The sequence below is a fragment of the Punica granatum genome, chromosome 4 (genome assembly GCF_007655135.1).
Source record: "Punica granatum isolate Tunisia-2019 chromosome 4, ASM765513v2, whole genome shotgun sequence".
Taxonomy (NCBI): Eukaryota; Viridiplantae; Streptophyta; class Magnoliopsida; order Myrtales; family Lythraceae; genus Punica; species Punica granatum.
Window position 1 is genome coordinate 26542242 of NC_045130.1, and position 18051 is coordinate 26560292.

An 18051-nucleotide genomic window follows, 5' to 3' on the forward strand; every position below is an offset into this window, starting at 1 on the left:
AATGGGGCGACGGAGACTGGCGACTCTGGCAGTAAGTGAGCAAGGGATGGTGGTCCGATTTCATCAACGGCAAGACTCTCACCGAAGCGTTCGGGAAGAGTACCCGCCACTGGGCATTACACACAGCTCGGTCCAAGCAACAAAGGATCCTCTTGCGTCCCCAATAGATCGGCCCCCTCCATGTGAACGAAGGCTCCGTACTACCCATGTCCAACAAGCCACACCGATGGAACGCCTCATTGAACTTAGAGGCCTAATTTGGATTGAAGGGTGCTTCGCCAGACTTATCAACCTCTGAGGCAATCACATTGAAATCCCCCATAAGTAACCACGCATCATCACCCGTTGGGGCTACTGAGTGAAGAAACCCCCATAGATTCTCCCGGATTGCGGCATTGGGGCTTCCGTAAACCGTGGTGAAGAGCCATGAGCGGCTTCCCTCCTCTACCCGTACATGGATAGCTTGCCTGTGACGTTGTAGAATAGTGAGTTTGAGACGGTTCGGCCTCCATAATACCCAAACACCACCTGAGAATCCTTCAGCCTCCACCCGAATAACCTCAAACTCCCGAAACTTCCTGCAAACCTTATCAGCTCGCACATCACTAATACGAGGTTCAACAATGGCAACAATATCCGGACTATGCAGACGTAAGTAATCTCTCAACGATCCTAGAAAATTAATGCTACCGGCACCACGACAATTTCACGAGAATAACTTCATTGATAAACTAATTAAGTAGATAGGGAGGAAATATTATTATTCATATAAAAATAAAATGATTTTACAACATTAAAAATATTTCCATTAGGGAGACATCTGGAGATATTCTCCAGAGGCGGTTGGTGCGAAGTAGGTTCATCTGGGGATATTCTCCGACAGTCGCTCCCTAAGACAAGGTCACTAGAAGTGCAAGGTCTCTAGTAATCTCATTAGAGGGAGGTGACAACCGGAGGCCCCCAGCCTCCAGAATCCTGCACCTCTTTCTATCTTCATTCTCTCTCTCATTTCGATGAGATAATGACTAGGGCAAGTTTGGGGTGGGGACTCCCCTCTAGCCATTACTCCACGCGAGATCGCAAGAGACCTGATAAGTCTCTGGCAAACGTTGAGAGCACCTGTTTGAAGGGGGTAGTAGCCGGGTGCTAGTAGGGATCCCAACCATCCATGATCCATTATCACTTAAATTTTTCTTCCAGTACGTACCCGATATTCGAAATTTCAATGTGCCCCGGTTAATCTAGCTCGAGTCCGGTCAGCCAACTGAGAGTGTAAAACTCTACCAGCATTGATCTTTTTCCATTAAAAGAGTCGAATCTGAGACATTACTTAAGAGAAACAAGTATCGAATCGTTTCCACCGAACTATGGTATCACCACTTAAAATTAACTAGTGAAATTTTTTTTCTCTAAGTAGTTGATGAAGAATAATTCTAAAACCCTCTCACTAAAACCCTCTCACTCCCTAACCATTTTTTTCGATTATAATAAGTGGCTCATGGCCTAATATAAAAAAATTGAAAGGAAATCTAAATAAAGGAGTACGGGTAGTCCCACTGATGATAATCGAACCTGAAACCTCTAGGTTACCAAGAGAGAGTATTAGCCACTGCACTACACCCCTTTCTCGCGCTCCCTAACCAATTAATGAACGGAATTCCAAAATCAAGGAGGCTGAATTTCAGCCGCAGGATGCCACTGTTGAAACTCGTGAAGGAGATCCAGCGGTGGAATTAAGACTAGTATTACAAGTTGCCAGTTCCAAATCCAACCCCCACCCCACATAAATAATTCCATAAGCCCAGTCCCAGAAGTAAACATATATAATACTTAATATATACTACCCAACCTTACTGAAAATATATATATATATATATATAGATATACATGAATATAAATGTAAATGTTCTCATTTGACCAGCCCTTAAAAATAGTATATAATTAAGTGCAGGTCGGCGCATTGAACGGGTGCGTAAAAATATTAAAAATATATGTTTATATGATGTTAATGGAAATTTTTTTAATTTACTTAGAGAAATTTAGTTTTTTATTTTGCGATCAGCAAAATTATAATTTTTAAGTAAATAATTAATATTTATTTATGCATGAGAAGTTTCTTTTATTTTTAATATAATAGTTAACTAATGATGATCATTAAAATTGAGCAGTTGAAGAAACGTCCAATTACGAGCTGAGAATATCAAGAAAAAATGGATGTCGCACTTTTTTATTGCACCTACTGACTTATATATATTGTAATTGATTGATCCATTCATTTGAAAAAATAAAAGTAAAAATATATTTTAGGAAAAGAAGAGAAAGAAAATTGTGTATAATTTTAGACATGACGGTGACCAAGCAGCCGACTCTCGATTGTCAACGCCATCCCAAAGGCAAAATAAATATGTATGGATTGCGATTAAGAAGAAAGGTCAAACCTCTAAGCTAGCTTTCTGAGGAGGTAAACCATGGAGGGAGAGCTCAACAACTTTATCCTGGTATGGATCTCGGCGGCCGCCTCCCTCTGCTACTGCCACACTGCCTCGAAGCTCGTCCCGGCCGGCCTCACGAGGCTGCTCTGCCTCGCCCCCGTGGTCTGCTTATTCTTGGCCCTCCCTCTTAGGCTTACCACCCTCTCCCTCAGTAGCCTCTCCTCCTTTTTCCTCTCCTGGCTCGCCAACTTCAAGCTCCTCCTCCTCGCCTTTGGTGAGGGCCCTCTTTGCTCCAACCCGCCACTCACACTCCCTCGGTTCCTTGCCATTGCCGGCCTCCCCATCAAGCTCCAGACTCTTCCTCATCCAAACGAGGAGAATGTAGCAAAGAAGGTATCATACTCGCCCATGCGTGTGAATAGTTTGCTGGAATTTCCACCATTAGATTAGATTACTAATTAAGTTAACTTCAATATGGCGGTCCGCCCCCCCTGAGTTTTTTGCTCCAACTCTCAATTGCAAATATTGTGTTGCGAATTGTGACTAATGCCGAATTGCTAGCAAAGTCGCCTTTGAATGAGTTATATATGTTTCAAGTGACGAATAGATCTGAGGTACCATAAGACTTAATTAATACTAGCAGGCGGGGATCGAGCTAATCATTCCAAGTTTCACCTCTTCCAGGATGGTCAAACTTTGCACGATCTCCTTGTGATTATTCATATATATGCACGAAAATTTTGGCTATATTACTTATACAAAAGAAAAGGGCCATGTTGAAGTGGGAAATTCTATAATACAATTAATGAAATCAGTGCATTATAACATCAACTAAATACTATGGCATCAAAGAGGGTATAGCACGGTGGTGCATGTTCTCGCCTAGTGACAAAGAGGTCCCAAGTTCGATGCTCAAGTGAGACTACCCATGTCCCTTTATTCGATATTTATCATTTCCATTTCATTATACTAGGCTTATTAACCTCCTTCACAACAGAAAAAATTACTAAACACTAGCATTCTATCCTGCGCATTGCAGGGATTTGTTTTCATATATTGCTATACCATTTCTTGTTGTAATTATTTGCAATTTTGAAACACAAACTTTCTGATTCAAAATAATAACTATTTTCAAATTATTAATTAGAAATTCAAATATTTACCTTACATTTTTTTGTTAAGAATTAAAGTGAGTCAACTATTATTTTGCCACATAGCAAGTTAATTATTGAAATAATATTCTGAAATTATTTATTTCAATTGATATGCATCATTATTTTTTTTGTTAATTATCAATACATATTGAAATATATTATGTTTAGTAATTATAATAAAACTTCATTTTGCTAGTTTTTTAAACAATATTTATGAGATTCTTATTTTTAAAATTAAATTTTTTATTTTATTTGTGAGTTTAAGCTCATAGCGGTATATCTTAATATTTTTCATTTATAAGACCATAACTTTTATTGAAAATTATATTATTATTTATGAGCTTAAAGCATTTATATATCATTTTTATAATAATTATTCTAAATTTTAGAAAACATATTTTCTTCTTAACACTATAAAACATTTTTAATAATTAATTTCAAGTTTTATACAATAATTTTGTTAGTATTTTTTGGGAAATTTTTGTATGAATTTTTTTTGTTCTTTCTTTGTATTATTTGTGATTTCATCTTTTTATACATTTATTTCATTTACATAATAATTACTTATATTTTTAAAAAATAATTGGCTTATAAAGAATCATAAAAGTATAAAAAAATAGCTTAATATTTTACACAATAATTTTTGAATAATAACCTTCGATGAAGTTGGACTAATTAACTTATTTAATATTTTTTTTCTAAAATTTCTCTTACGAATTTGTTTTATACACTTTTGTACTCAATTTCATATATTTTAATTTCTTTCAGATGCCAATTGTTTACGGTGCGTTTGGTTTCAGAGTTAAAGTAACTTTGATTTTGATTGTGGAAAAGGACAAAATGTTATGTAGTATGTCGAATTAAAGTTAAAGTTAAAATTTTTGTGATTTTAACCCTGAAAACAAACGGGCCAATAGTTTAGTCTTATATATTATCAATTAATTATTTTCAATATAAGTTATATAATAATAACTAATTAAATATTACTTTGTTATATAATTGTAAATTGACTATTTTATAAGTAGGACCCTATTTAATGCAAAAATGGAATCAATTTTACTATATATATAGATATGGATGGATATAGATAGATCGATGTCAGTAAAAGTTAAGGCCTTATTTGGATTCCGGGTTAAAAAATTTTAACTTTAACTTTAACTTAACACACTACACAACAAAAACACACATTTCCCAAGCAAAAAAATTTTAACTTTAACTTTAACTCAACACACTACACAACAAAAACGCACGTTTCTCAAGTCAAATTTATAATCTCATTTCATTTGTCATTTTCCACAATAAAAATCAAAATCAAAATTAAAGTTACTTTAACTTTGAAACCAAACGCACCGTAAATATTTTACAAAGTAAAGTTCCTCAAAATCTATGTAGTTCATTTAAAAATTTGTTTTTTTTCGAAATATGTGTAATTTACCTTGAAATCTGTGTACTTTACTTTTTTTTTTGTAGTAATTCACTTCCTTTGTTACTAATTTACTAGAAATTTAAGTAATTTACTACAAATTAGAGCAATTTACTTTGGTTGTATGGTACAAGTGATCCTAGGCTTTCCCACGTTGACAGATATCATAAAATTATCTGGTAGAAGCTGAGAACCTACGGCTATACAAGAGGCGCAAATCGATTAAAACATTTTCGGATTGACTCCACAGGAAGGCTTGAAGTCACTGCTGAACTATGCCGCCAGGTGCTTGCTGCTGGCGTCCTTTGTGCCGCTCTACGAGAAGGAATGGATCCACCAAAAGCTCATCATGATGATGTACGCAATCCACGTGTATGTCAGCCTTGAGGTCAGCCTTGCCATCGTCGGCGCAGCAGCTTGGGCCTTCACTGGCATTGGCCTTGAGCCGCAATTCGATGAGCCCTATCTCTCCACTTCCCTCCAGGACTTCTGGGGCCGCCGCTGGAACCTCATGGTGACAAGCATCCTCCACCCTTCCGTATACAAACCCATGCGGTCTATCTCTGCACGATGGTTTGAGCGGAGGTGGACTGCAGTGCCTGCGGCCTTCTCGGCCTTCCTTGTGTCGGGGTTGATGCACGAGCTGGTTTTCTACCACATAGGGAGGAGGGACCCCACTTGGGCCGTTACGACTTTCTTTTTGCTCCACGGAGTTTCAGTAGCTGTGGAGATCGGTTTAAAGAAATCAATCCGGTGGCGGCTGCCAAAGGTTGTTTCCTGCCCCCTGACTGTGGCATACGTTGTAGCAACAGGGTTGTGGCTGTTTATCCCAGCACTGATGGAGTGCGATGCCGTGCCTAAAGCCCGAAGGGAGACCGTGGCTCTGATAGAGTTTGTAAAGCATTGTTGGAGCATTTTACAATTTTGCTCCATCACCATCTGGAGTATATTTAAAACCTAACGAGCTCTTTTGTAATCGAAAAAACTTAGGGAGCTCCAACTACATGTGTGGACAGAATTGCATTTAGTTGAAACTTTGTCATGGTACAAGGAAGAGTTCATGAGAGAGAACTGTAATGGGGTATGTTTATAATACAATTCGTTAAGGATTGGATATATAGGTGCTTTCAAATAAATTACTTCAATTTTTTAACAAATAAAATATTGAAGAGTCCTTGGTTTCCCTGTCTATATCAATTAAAATAAAACCAATAAACAAGTAGATAAAAGAGAGTGTAGCGCATTGACATGCACTTTCGATTTAATTAAAAGGTCCTTAAATTAGATATTTCTTGTGTTATTAGTGGCACCTCATTTTTAATTATGAAAATTTTTGTTTTATTGTACTTAGTTCATGAAATTGAAAAATAAAATAAAATAAAATAAAATAGATGATAGATGAATAATAAATAAATAAATAAACAATATTAATTAATTAATTTCCACCCTTTCTGCTCCGAGTTGACCAGTCCATAAAAGTTGCATATAATTTACGAAAAAAAACAAAACAAAAAGAGTGTGCGTCACCGAAAAAAAAGAAAAAGAAAAAGAGAAAGAAGTTTGTATACAATTTCCCATCCGACGGAAACCAAAGCAGCCAACAATTCACTGTCAACGCCATCATAAGGTCAAGAGGCAAAACACAGAGGAAGAGCTCAAATACTTCAGTGTGGATCTTCGCGGCAGCCTCCAAGCTTGCCCCGGATGGCCCCGCAAGGCTGCTCTGCCTCCTCCCGGTGGTCTGCCTTTTCTTGGCCCTCCCTCTTTGTTGACACTCAATTTTTGGCAGATTTTCATAAATTGGACCGGCCGGTTCTGACCGGTTCTTCGGTGATATTAAAGGATCCTGATAAACCGAAATATCAAGTATATCTATGGATATGATGATTGATCGATCCAATATTCTCACCCAACGGACTAGGCTCGAATCAATTGAGAGACGTTTAGTCCAAAATAGGAGAATATGCTCAACCCGTAAAGAAGGCCGGTTGGCCCAGTTGTCTCTTAAGTGCCAATTTATCCGAAAATAGGTATAAATCTCGGATATACAGTTAATTCGATTGTATTTATGGTAAAATGTTGGGATATCATATTGAATATTTTTGAGTCGAGACCAAAAGGGCCGATCGGCCCTCATGAGGGCTAGCCAGCCCTCTCGACAATGGTGGTTGGCGCTTAAGAGAGTGCCAACCGGCCCTGATGTGAGAGCTGTTTTACTTGGACAACATGCCCCTTTGAATATACGGTTCGATTGTATTTAGGGAAAGTATCTTCGGGAGCACACATTAGAGCCTGTCGGCCTACATTACAGCCGACTCGGCCTTGACAGCAGTGGCAATCGACGCACATTGAGCGCCAACCGGCCCTTTTTGCCCCTGGAAAAATCTATAAATGGGGGTCATTTCTGATATGATCCAGCTAGAGGACCCTTCGCACGAGCATGAGGAAGAATTCCAGGATGACAGGGTCGGGCATGAAGGCGAGCTTTGGGATAAGCATGTGCCAGCTAGAGCAAGTACAAGAGCACGAGCCAAGCGAATCCAACAAGCCATGCAAAGGTTGTTATTGCATGTCCATGGAGGAGTAGTCGAGCTATTGAGCGGGCTGCATGTGGAACAAGAAGCCACGACCGTTCATATCCTAAAAATCTATTTAGTAGATAATCTCAGTTCAAAATGCTGAATTCAGTTGCTTTTTAATAACTTAGGCCTATTTCATTTTGGGTTAATTACACTTAGGATTTATTTTAGCCAAGCCCATTAACCTATTTAGGTTATCAGCTAGTATCTCTCTATAAATAAGTATGTGGCATCCTTAGAAAAGACATATCAGTTTTCATTGAACTTTGTAAGAAAGGTTTTTTTTCTGAGTTGTTCTACAGCAACTTCGCCGATATTACAAGTGTGATGACTTATGATTCCCGACATTTATAATATTGGTTTATAGCTCCTTATAGCTAGCGGGTCAATATTTCATATTATAATATTGGTTTCTGACTCTTTATAGTCAGCGGGTCAATATTCTCTATTCTTGAAACCTTTATTGGACGATCCCGGATTTGATCTCATTCTATTGTTGTTGGGTCTCGCGGCAGGTTCGTCGAGGTTCGCATCATTTTGGTATCAGAGCTTTGGCTCAAATCCAGGTTTCACCTATCCTATTTCGTTTTTTTTTGTTATCCATTGTTCTTAGGGTTCGTAAATCGTTGATAGAAGTTGTGATTTTTGTTGGTTGATTCCAATTGTCCTGAAGAATCCATGCTTTGATATTTGCAGGTACCGCCTGAGAATCCATATGAGGAGAAATTGGCGAAACCGGGACACCCATTTCTTTATTGTTCTATATTTTCTTGATATAATGCTTATCGGATGATCATAACGTTCATTCTTGGACGAAAATCTGTATTTCGAAGTCTTTGATACATTTCTGTCAGTTTCTGTTTATGATGCGAACAGAGCCGATCGGCACATATAGCGCTGACCCGCGTTGTTGCAAGGGCCGATAGGCCATTATCAAGGGCTTGCTATTTTATCTAGCGTTCCCTACCCGTGCGGCCCTAGAATCGCTATTCTAGGCAGCCTTTCCCTTTGCAGAACTTCTAGAGAGAGAAACTAGAGAGAGAAGCTCTGGAGAATGATACTTGTATTGCTTTTTCAAGTGTCTGTACAAATGAGAATGTGAGATCCTTATATAGGCACTTGGTATTTAATGTTCATCCAACTACTTCTACCATCTACCGGTATAAATGCAATTATCCCAACTACCGATATTAATTACAGAAGACTCGAGTGACTTCTAGAAGGTTCGGGGTCCGAGACTCTCTAGAAGACTCCATCGCACGCATTTCCTAGCAAACCTCAACAACTTCGGGCTCCCTCGATCATCTTCGATGTTAGGAAGGTCCGTTCGTAACATTCTCCCCCACCTAATATGGCGACGCCCTCGTCGCATTCTCTGCATAAAAAGCCTCAATCTGCTTTGTAAACTGCCACAAGTCTTTGGCAGGTTCCCAACTTGCCTCACTCTCGGGTAACCCCTTCCATTTGATGAGGTACTCACGCTTCGGTCATATGCCGCCTTAGCCCCAATTGATGCACGCGAGGACTCGGCCCTGCTCGGATCTTCCTTGTCCTCCTGGAATGGCTTCAGCATACTCACGTGGAATACCGGGTGGAGCTTTAGCTTCTTAGGGAGTTCCACCTTGTACGCCACGTTACCTATGCGCTGGAGGACTTGGAATGGGCCCTCGTATCTCCGTGTAAGGCCCTTGTGCACGTCCTTGTGTCGGAGAATGTTGTGTAGTTTCACCAACACACAGTCGCCCACACTATACTCGACGTGGCGACGCTTCTTATCGGCCCACTTCTTCATTCACTTCGTCGCACTGTTGAGGCAAGACCGTGCCAAGTCCGCCTCTTCTTGCCAACTCTTGGCGACCTTGTACGCCGCTAGGCTATTCCCCTTGTATCCCGATGCCATCGTACTCGGGGTTGATGGCTGCTGGCCCGTCACAATCTCGAAGGGACTTTTGCCGGTAGACTCGCTCCTTTGTAGGTTATAGGAGAATTGGGCTGCATCGATCATCGTCGCCCAATCTTTTTGCGTTGTGCTCACGTAGTGTCGTAGGTACAACTCCAAGAGTGCATTCACCCTCTCCGTTTGGCCGTCGGTTTGAGGATGAAGACTTGTAGAGAAGTTCAAGCTTGTGCCCAAAAGCTTGAAGAGCTCAGTCCAAAATCGCCCCGTAAATCGATGATCACGATCACTAACTATCGTGGTCGGCATGCCCAATACTTGACCACGTTCTTCATGAAGAGTCGGGCTGCCTCCTCCGCTGGGCAGTCCTTCTTAGCCGGGATGAACGTCGCATACTTCGAGAATCGATCAACCACGACCATCAACGTTTGACATCCCTTCGACTTCGGAAGGTTGACTGTGAAATCCATCGAAACACTCTCCCAAGGACGCTCTGGAATGGGGAGAGGCTCGAGGAGTCCTGCGGCCGACTTCTGCTCTGTCTTGTCCTGTTGGCACACAAGACAAGTCTTCACGAAAATCTCCACATCATCCCGTAGTTGAGGCCAATAGTACCGCTCTTCGACGAGTGCTAAAGTGCGGTGAATCCTCGGGTGACCAGCCCACTTTGAGTCATGGCACTCCCGTAGAATCTCCCGTCTGAGGTTGTCATAGAGCGGCACGTAGACTCGACGACCCTTGATGTAAACAAGGTCATCCTCGCACCAAAATTGCCATGACTTCCCTTCGCGAGCGAGCTCCAAGAGAATGCGGGCTTTAGCGTCATGCTGCAGCCCTTCCTTGATCCGACCCAACCATGGACTCTCAAGTCGGCTGATCGCGGCGAGTTCCACCCGTCGACTCAATGCATCAGCCACGGCATTGGTCCTTCCTGGCTTATACTCCATCACAAAATCGAACTCGGCCAGGAAATCTTGCCAACGAGCTTGCTTCGGGGATAACTTCTTTTGCGTCTGGAAGTAACTCGGGGACAATGAACTTTGAGCCCAAGAAATAGTGCCTCCAAGTCCGGAGACAATGCACCATCGCCGTCATTTCCTTCTCTTGGACCGTATACGGTCGCTCCACGTCACTAAGCTTCCGGGACTCAAACGCGATGGGGTGGCCATCTTGCATCAGCACCCCGCCGATAGCGAAATCCGAGGCATCCGTCTCCACCTCGAACGACTTCTCATAACAAGGCAATGCGAGAACGGGCTCATCCGTGACAACCCGCTTCAAGCGATCAAAAGCTGCTTGACATTTGTCTGTCCACTCCCAGGCTCGAGCCTTCTTCAAGAGGTCCGTGAGTGGCACGGTGATGCTTGAGTAGCCCTTGATGAACCGTCGATAATAGTTGGCGAGACCAAGGAACGAACGCAACTCTGTCACCTTGGTTGGCGATTTCCATTCCATGATCGAGGCCACCTTTGATGGATCCATTCGGACCCGACCTCCACCAACGATGTGGCAGAGGAAAAAGGACTTCCCTCTTAGCGAATGCACACTTCTCCCTCTTCACAATCAAGGAGTTCTCCCGAAGCACCTCGAAGACTTGTCTCAAGTGCTCGACGTGGTCCTCGAGTGACCGGCTATACACAACGATATCGTCAAGATAAACCACCACAAATCGATCAAGAAACGGGTGGAGTACCTTATTCATGAGGGTGCAAAAAGTGGCCGGTGCATTAGTCAGCCCAAAGGGCATGACGAGGAACTCGTAGGAACGGTATCGCGTTACGCATGCGGTCTTAGGCTCGTCCCCTTCCGCGATCCGCACTTGGTAGTACCCCGACCGCAGATCCAACTTAGAGATCCACTGAGCTTCCCCAAGCTGGTCAAAGAGATCTGCAATCAACGGTATCGGGTACTTGTTCTTGACCGTTAGCTTGTTCAATGCCCGGTAGTCTATACACATCCGTAGCGATCCGTCGTGCTTCTTTTGGAAGAGCACCGGGGCACCGAACGGGGCCTTCGAAGGTCGAACATAGCCAGCATCAAGCAACTCCTTGAGCTACCTCCTCAATTCCGCCAACTCTAGCGGTGCCATCCGGTAAGGAGCCATGGCGGGTGGCTTAGCATCGGGCACCAACTCGATCTGGTGATCCACCTCCCTCTTAGGTGGAAGCTTCTTCGGAAGTTTCGTCAGCATCACATCCTTGAAGGAATTGAGGACTTGGGCGACCTTCGCTGGTACGTCATCTTCCGAGCCCCCATCCTCATCTACCTTCAAGGCCGCAAGGTACGTGACTTCTCCTTTCTGGATCCCTCGCTTCAGTTGCATGGCCGACAAGGTCTTTTGCCCATTTCCCATTGACCGCTTGACCGGCACCACGCATTGGCACTTAGCATCCAACACACAGATGCAATCCGCGAATGGGACGAGTAGTGCATCGATCCTGTCAAGGAAATCCATCCCAATAACAAAGTCGTAGTCATCAAGAGGGATTACCTCAACAGTTTCCTTTCCGCTCCACTGGCCGATCCGGATATCCACGTCCTTAGCAACACCGCATGTCAGGACTTCTTCGGAATTCACTGTCTTGAGCCGCCCCCTTGTCCTTTCAACCCGAAGTCCCAGCTTCTTCGCGCCTTCTTCAGAGATGAAGAGGTTGGATGCTCCTGTGTTAACGAGAGCACTAAATGCCTTCCCGGCAATTTCAACATCCGCGAACATGAGCCCCTTCGACTGATTGGCCTTCCTGGTCGTAATGGAGCTAAGGATACGCAACGAGCCCAACCGCGTCTCCTCTTCCTTTTCCTCGTCGGCTTTCACCAACGCCGCGAGCTTGGCTTTGGTAGGGCATTCTCAAGCCATGTGCGGACCATCGCATAAGAAACACTTGAGCATCCGCTCATCCTTCCCCTTTGGCTTGCTCGACCCCGCCTTGTCCTTGAAAGTTGACTTGGTCGTCTTGCCGCCATCGGATCGGTGGGACTTCTCTTTATCTCCCCCACCTTTGGGCTTGCCCTTCTCTTTCGAGTCGGACTTGCTTGATGAGCAGAATTCCACCAGCGACTCCGCCGTCGACATAGCCTGGTGCAGATCTTGCACACCGCGGCGTTGCAGCTCTTGCTTAGCCCACGGTTTCAGCCCATCCATGAACTGGAAGAAGGCTTCTTTGTCAGTCAGCGACGGAATCTGAAGCATGAGTTCCGTGAACTGCCGCACATACTCCGGAAGTTCACCCTTATGCTCCAGGCGTCGAAGCTTGGCGCGAGCTTCATCCTCCGCATACTCAGGGTAGAACTGTTGGCGGAATTCAGCCTTGAACTCCTCCCAAGTGTTGACCGTGTTGCCACTTCGGTTGTCGCACCTCCGACGCCACCATAGCAAAGCGACATCCACAAGGTACATGGAAACCATCCCCACACGGACAGCTTCGTCCTCTACCCCCGTCGCGCGGAAGTAGGTCTCCATACTCCATATGAAGTTGTCCACGTCCTTGGCCACCCTAGTTCCCTTGAATTCCTTGGGCCTCGGGACATCTGGACGCGCGCTAAACTGACCTATGCCACCCCCATTGACACGAGTCCTCCGCACTTGCACGAGTTTGGCCCTGAGCTCATCGATCTCAGCACGCATGGCCGAGACAAGGGCTTCCAGCGTCTCGTCCCGCTTGGTCAGCTCGTCAACTGCAGTGTTTAAGGCGCCCTGCATACCCTCTTGAAGCTCCTCCAAGTCCGAGCGGAGCTCCTCCATGCCCTTGGACGCGTCCTCGGTCTTACCTTGGACGTCCGCCATGACAACCTCCATCTTTGTCATGCGGCCCTCAAACGAACTTAGTGGATCCCTCGAGCTTTCCCGCTGCTTCTTAGACTTTGCCTTCGTCTCATCGATCACCACCTCCGATTGGTTAGAGGTTGCCATCGCCTTAGACCTTCGCTCTGATACCACTTGTCACGGGCTTGCTATTTTATCTAGCGTTCCCTACCCGTGCGACCCTAGAATCGCTATTCTAGGCAGCCTTTCCCTTTGCAGAACTTCTAGAGAGAGAAACTAGAGAGAGAAGCTCTGGAGAATGATACTTGTATTGCTTTTTCAAGTATCTGTACAAATGAGAAGGTGAAGCCCTTATATAGGCACTTGGTATTTAATGTACATCCAACTACTTCTACTATCTACCGGTATAAATGCAATTATCCCAACTACCGATATTAATTACAAAAGACTCGGGTGACTTCTAGAAGGTTCGGGGACCGAGGCTCTCTAGAAGACTCCATTGCACGCATTTCCTAGCAAACCTCAACAACTTCGGGCTCCCTCGATCATCTTCGATGTTAGGAAGGTCCGTTCGTAACACCATCATCACAAAGTCACTTTACTTATCGTTCCATTTTTTTCTTGCGCAGATGGATCCGGTCGGGGTTTATAGCATGGAGCAGCGCTATTGCTGAGGCTGATTAGCCTTCTTTACATATGTTAATTTAATCGTTTTTGTGTAAAATAGCTTCGATTTGGATTTTAGTAAATGATTTCGATAAATAAAAATTTGTTATTTTATTAGAACTAAGTCGAGGAGGTGTCCTGGGAAGGTCAGCAGTCAGAGTCGATCGACTCCCTCTTCAGCAGTCAGAGTCGACCGGATCTATTGCATGGCCTAAGACATTGAGACAAAGGATTATTTCACAAAACAGGAATTCGGATTAGAAACTAATTTCAGAATTGCCCAGATAATTTCGAAGAATCAACTTCTTGTGTTTCTGAAATAAGGGTCGATTGGCGCTCTCTACAGTGCATATAGAGCTGGTCAGCCTTCCTTGCGCCTCTCAGATTAAATCGATTTCTAATCCGAATTTGGCTTGGTTATATTGGGATGGATGGGCTACATGTCTGTGTTGCATGGGCTGCATATGTCTGTGTTGCGCGATGAATGAACGTCTGGTCACGAGACTTCTCGGGTCACGAACCGGGGGAGGTACCTCACTGTGGCGCCTCCATGGACATGGGGCCGGCTGTCATGTTTCCTTTTTGGGCTTTTGGGTTTAATTTCTGTACATATCATACGGGAATCGGTATAATGGATAATCTTGGATGTTGATTGCTTAGATATAGACAATGTCGGAGATAGTATCATGCTAAGTCTGTGGGTTATAAGGCTGGATGGATATCAACTGCATATTTTCCGCACCTGGCTGCTGATCTTCAACTTAATCGAATAGATTACATTTACTGACAATTTAAATTTATTTTGTAAAATATTATGTAATAAGAAAGAAATACTGAAATGATTAAATTACTTTTTATTTAAAAAAAAGTAAATTTCACTGGTGGTCTAAAAAATTTTTATAAATATTTCAATATGATACATAAAGTTTTTTTTGCTACTTGATGGTACAAAATGCTTCAAAGTTGTTTCAGTATAGTACAAACCGTCATTTCATCATTGACGTCGTCAAGCCGTCCTTTACAAGATATGTAAATTTTGCACCATCATGTAGCTTACGTAAAACATTTTGTACTATTAAGTTACAACTTCAAAACATTTTGCATCATCATGTAACGTCCAACAAAAACCGATTTTGCATCATTAGCTTCGGGTTGAAGGCGTCAATGGCGAGATGCCGGTTTGTATTATACTGGAACAACTTTAAAATATTTTGTACCATCAAGTAGTAAAAAAAACTTTTTGTATCATATTGAAATATTTGTAAAATATTTTGGACCACTAGTATAATTTACCCTTTAAAAAAATATGAAGTAATGGGTGGTTTAGGGTTTTTTTTTTTTCCCTGGCCAAGCTGAGGACAGCATTTTTCTTTTTTCGGCCGACGAAGAAAAAAGGGAGAGAACATGAGTATATGGGGAAAAAAGGGGAAAAGAATGGATATTTTGGTACCAAGCCCGTGGAATCGTTCAATTATCACCTAGGAAGAAGACTTTCTTTGAAGAATTGATTCTGCCAACACCAAAATTCAAAAGGATCATTAGTCGGAAATTTCATCTTAAGATGATGATGAATTATTAGCATCATTATTAGCCCATCATATCAAAATGCGTAAAGTGTGTGATGCACTTTATGCTTCCGCAAAACAAAAATATTTATTAGCCTTTCTCCTCTTCCTTTTAAAAGTTCATGAGGGCATCCTTTTCCTCTACCTTTCCCTTCCCCTTTAGGAGCTCGAGGGTCCTTTTTATTAGAAAACAAGTAAATAAATAATAAATAAATATATAAACAAAAACCGCGATCTGTATTAACTTGAGGTTATAAGTTTTAGATATTTATTTTTCTTAAATGAGATCTCGAGTTCAAGTCTTATGAATGAAAAAAATTTATGTTGAAAGAACTTTATCATTAGTGAGATGACTCAATTTAAATTAGTCGAAATACATTGAGTTTCCGATTACTAGTTACACGCTAAAAGACCGCCTTGTGCATATTTGCCAAACAACATCGTGACGGAGACTCTACCCACCGTATTTATTGAAAATAATTAAATAATAATCACATAAAGTCATAAATCATTCTACCCAATGGCTGTTCCTATTTGACCAGTTTTTTCAAAGACTTGTATGCAATTCACACCCGACCGAAACTGAACCAGCCAACCCTCTTCATCGCCACCGCCATCAGAACATGGAGGGAGAGCTCAACAACTTACTCTTGGTATGGATCTCCGCAGCCGCCTCCCTCTGCTACTGCCACGCCGCCTCCAAGCTCGCCCCGGCCGGCCCCACGAGGCTGCTCTGCCTCCTCCCGGTGGTCTGCCTCTTCTTGGTCCTCCCTCTTAGGCTCACCACCATCTCCCTTGGCGGCCTAACCTCCTTCTTCCTCACATGGCTCGCCAACTTCAAGCTCCTCCTACTCGCCTTCGGGCAGGGCCCGCTCTGCTCTGACCAGCTGCCCCCACTCCCCCGGTTCCTCGCCATCGCCTGCCTCCCCATCAAGCTCCAGGCTCCGCCTCCCGAAAGCCATGACAAGGCCACTACGAAGGTATTCGGTCTGAAATTTTCTTGATAAGTTATTATGTACATATATGTACTAACCTACCTACCCTTGCGGCATGCGGATGGATGTCACAGAAGGGCTTGAAGTCGCCGCTGAACTATGCCGGCAAGTGCGTGCTGCTGGCATTGCTCGTGCCGGTCTATGAGAAGGACTGGATTCACCCCAAGGTCATCATGTTGATGTACGCGGTCTACATGTACATTGGCCTCGAGGTCAGCCTCGCCATCGTCGGCGCAGTGGCTTATGCCTTCACCGGCGTCCTCCTCGAGCCGCAGTTCGACGAGCCCTACCTGTCCACCTCCCTCCAAGACTTCTGGGGCCGGCGCTGGAACCTCATGGTAACCAGCATCCTCCACCCCTCCGTCTACGATCCTGTCCGATTGATCTCTGCCCGGATGATCGGGCGGAGGTGGGCTTCCCTGCCTGCAGCCTTCTCAGTCTTCCTTGTGTCGGGGCTGATGCACGAGCTGATTTTCTACCACATCGGGAGGAGGGACCCCACGTGGGTGGTCACGTGCTTCTTTTTGCTCCACGGGGTGTCGGTGGCGGCCGAGATCGGACTGAAGAAAGCCATCAGGTGGCGGCTTCCAGCAGCGGTTTCCTGCCCCCTGACGGTGGGGTACATCACAGCGACAGGGCTGTGGCTCTTTATTCCGCCCTTGCTGGAGTGCGATGCCGTTCCTAAGGCCCGGAGGGAGAGCCGGGCCGTGATAGAGCTGTTAAAGGGGTTCTGGAGCCTTTTACGATTCAGCTCCATTACCATAGCGAGCACATTGAAAAATTAGAGTATCAAAAAATTTGATTTTATGAAACCTTAATTACTTGGGTTCCGACCAGATTCAAAACAATGTTATAATATAAGTGGGGACGACATTTGATTAAAGATTTAGTGGTTGCGGAATAAAGGAGGAGGCCCTCATAGAGAACAAGTAGATATGTGGTATTTTCATGGCAACTCGTGGCCACTTGACATCTTTGCCCAAAACTCGTCAATGTCAACGGCTGATTTTCTTATATTTACAGTTCAGAGTACGAACAGATTTTAGGTGCAACGCTCACAAAGGAAACTTCAAAATATTTGATTTATTGATTAAGGAGGAGCTCATGTATTTATTTGATTCCAGATTCGAAATCCATTGGAATCACCAGAATAACTTTGACGTGATTATTCACTTCGTATTAAGAGTTCATAAAATCTCAGGTATTAGTCAGGCGAAACCCAACTACCTTGAACAAAAAAAAATAAAAAAATAAAAATCTCAAGAAGGAAAATTAATTTCCTTTCCCCCAAAAGAAGAGTTATGTGTATATTCATTATGTCTAAAAATCTCGACGTACATGAGTTGTTCATGACAAGGGAATTAAAGAATTGACAATCTCTTTTTCATTTCTTTGTAATAGATCCATGGCTCATTTGTAATCGGGGAAAAAAGAAAAAGATTGAGAATCTTGAGCTTATTAGAGCAAATTGGGATGCTACCTAATTTGCCACTAAAAATGGCTTATCTCCTGATAAGCGCAACACTGACCGATTGGAGCTCTCTAATTTGTTGTTGAAGGAAAATTTCAACTAGTGT

The 18051-nt window shown here is 43.3% G+C and overlaps 2 protein-coding genes across 2 annotated transcripts; both read left to right on the forward strand.

Annotated features, from left to right (window-relative positions):
* The first annotated feature begins 2374 nt into the window (after nucleotides 1-2374).
* Nucleotides 2375-6173, forward strand: LOC116205617 (acyl-CoA--sterol O-acyltransferase 1-like). Its single transcript, XM_031538251.1, has 2 exons — nucleotides 2375-2825; nucleotides 5260-6173. The coding sequence occupies exons 1-2, from the start codon at nucleotides 2469-2471 to the stop codon at nucleotides 5968-5970; spliced, it is 1068 nt and encodes a 355-aa protein (XP_031394111.1). The 5' UTR covers nucleotides 2375-2468; the 3' UTR covers nucleotides 5971-6173.
* A 9757-nt stretch (nucleotides 6174-15930) lies between these two features.
* On the forward strand, nucleotides 15931-17519 carry LOC116202474 (acyl-CoA--sterol O-acyltransferase 1-like). Its single transcript, XM_031534046.1, has 2 exons — nucleotides 15931-16459; nucleotides 16549-17519. The coding sequence occupies exons 1-2, from the start codon at nucleotides 16103-16105 to the stop codon at nucleotides 17257-17259; spliced, it is 1068 nt and encodes a 355-aa protein (XP_031389906.1). The 5' UTR covers nucleotides 15931-16102; the 3' UTR covers nucleotides 17260-17519.
* The last annotated feature ends 532 nt before the right edge of the window (nucleotides 17520-18051 follow it).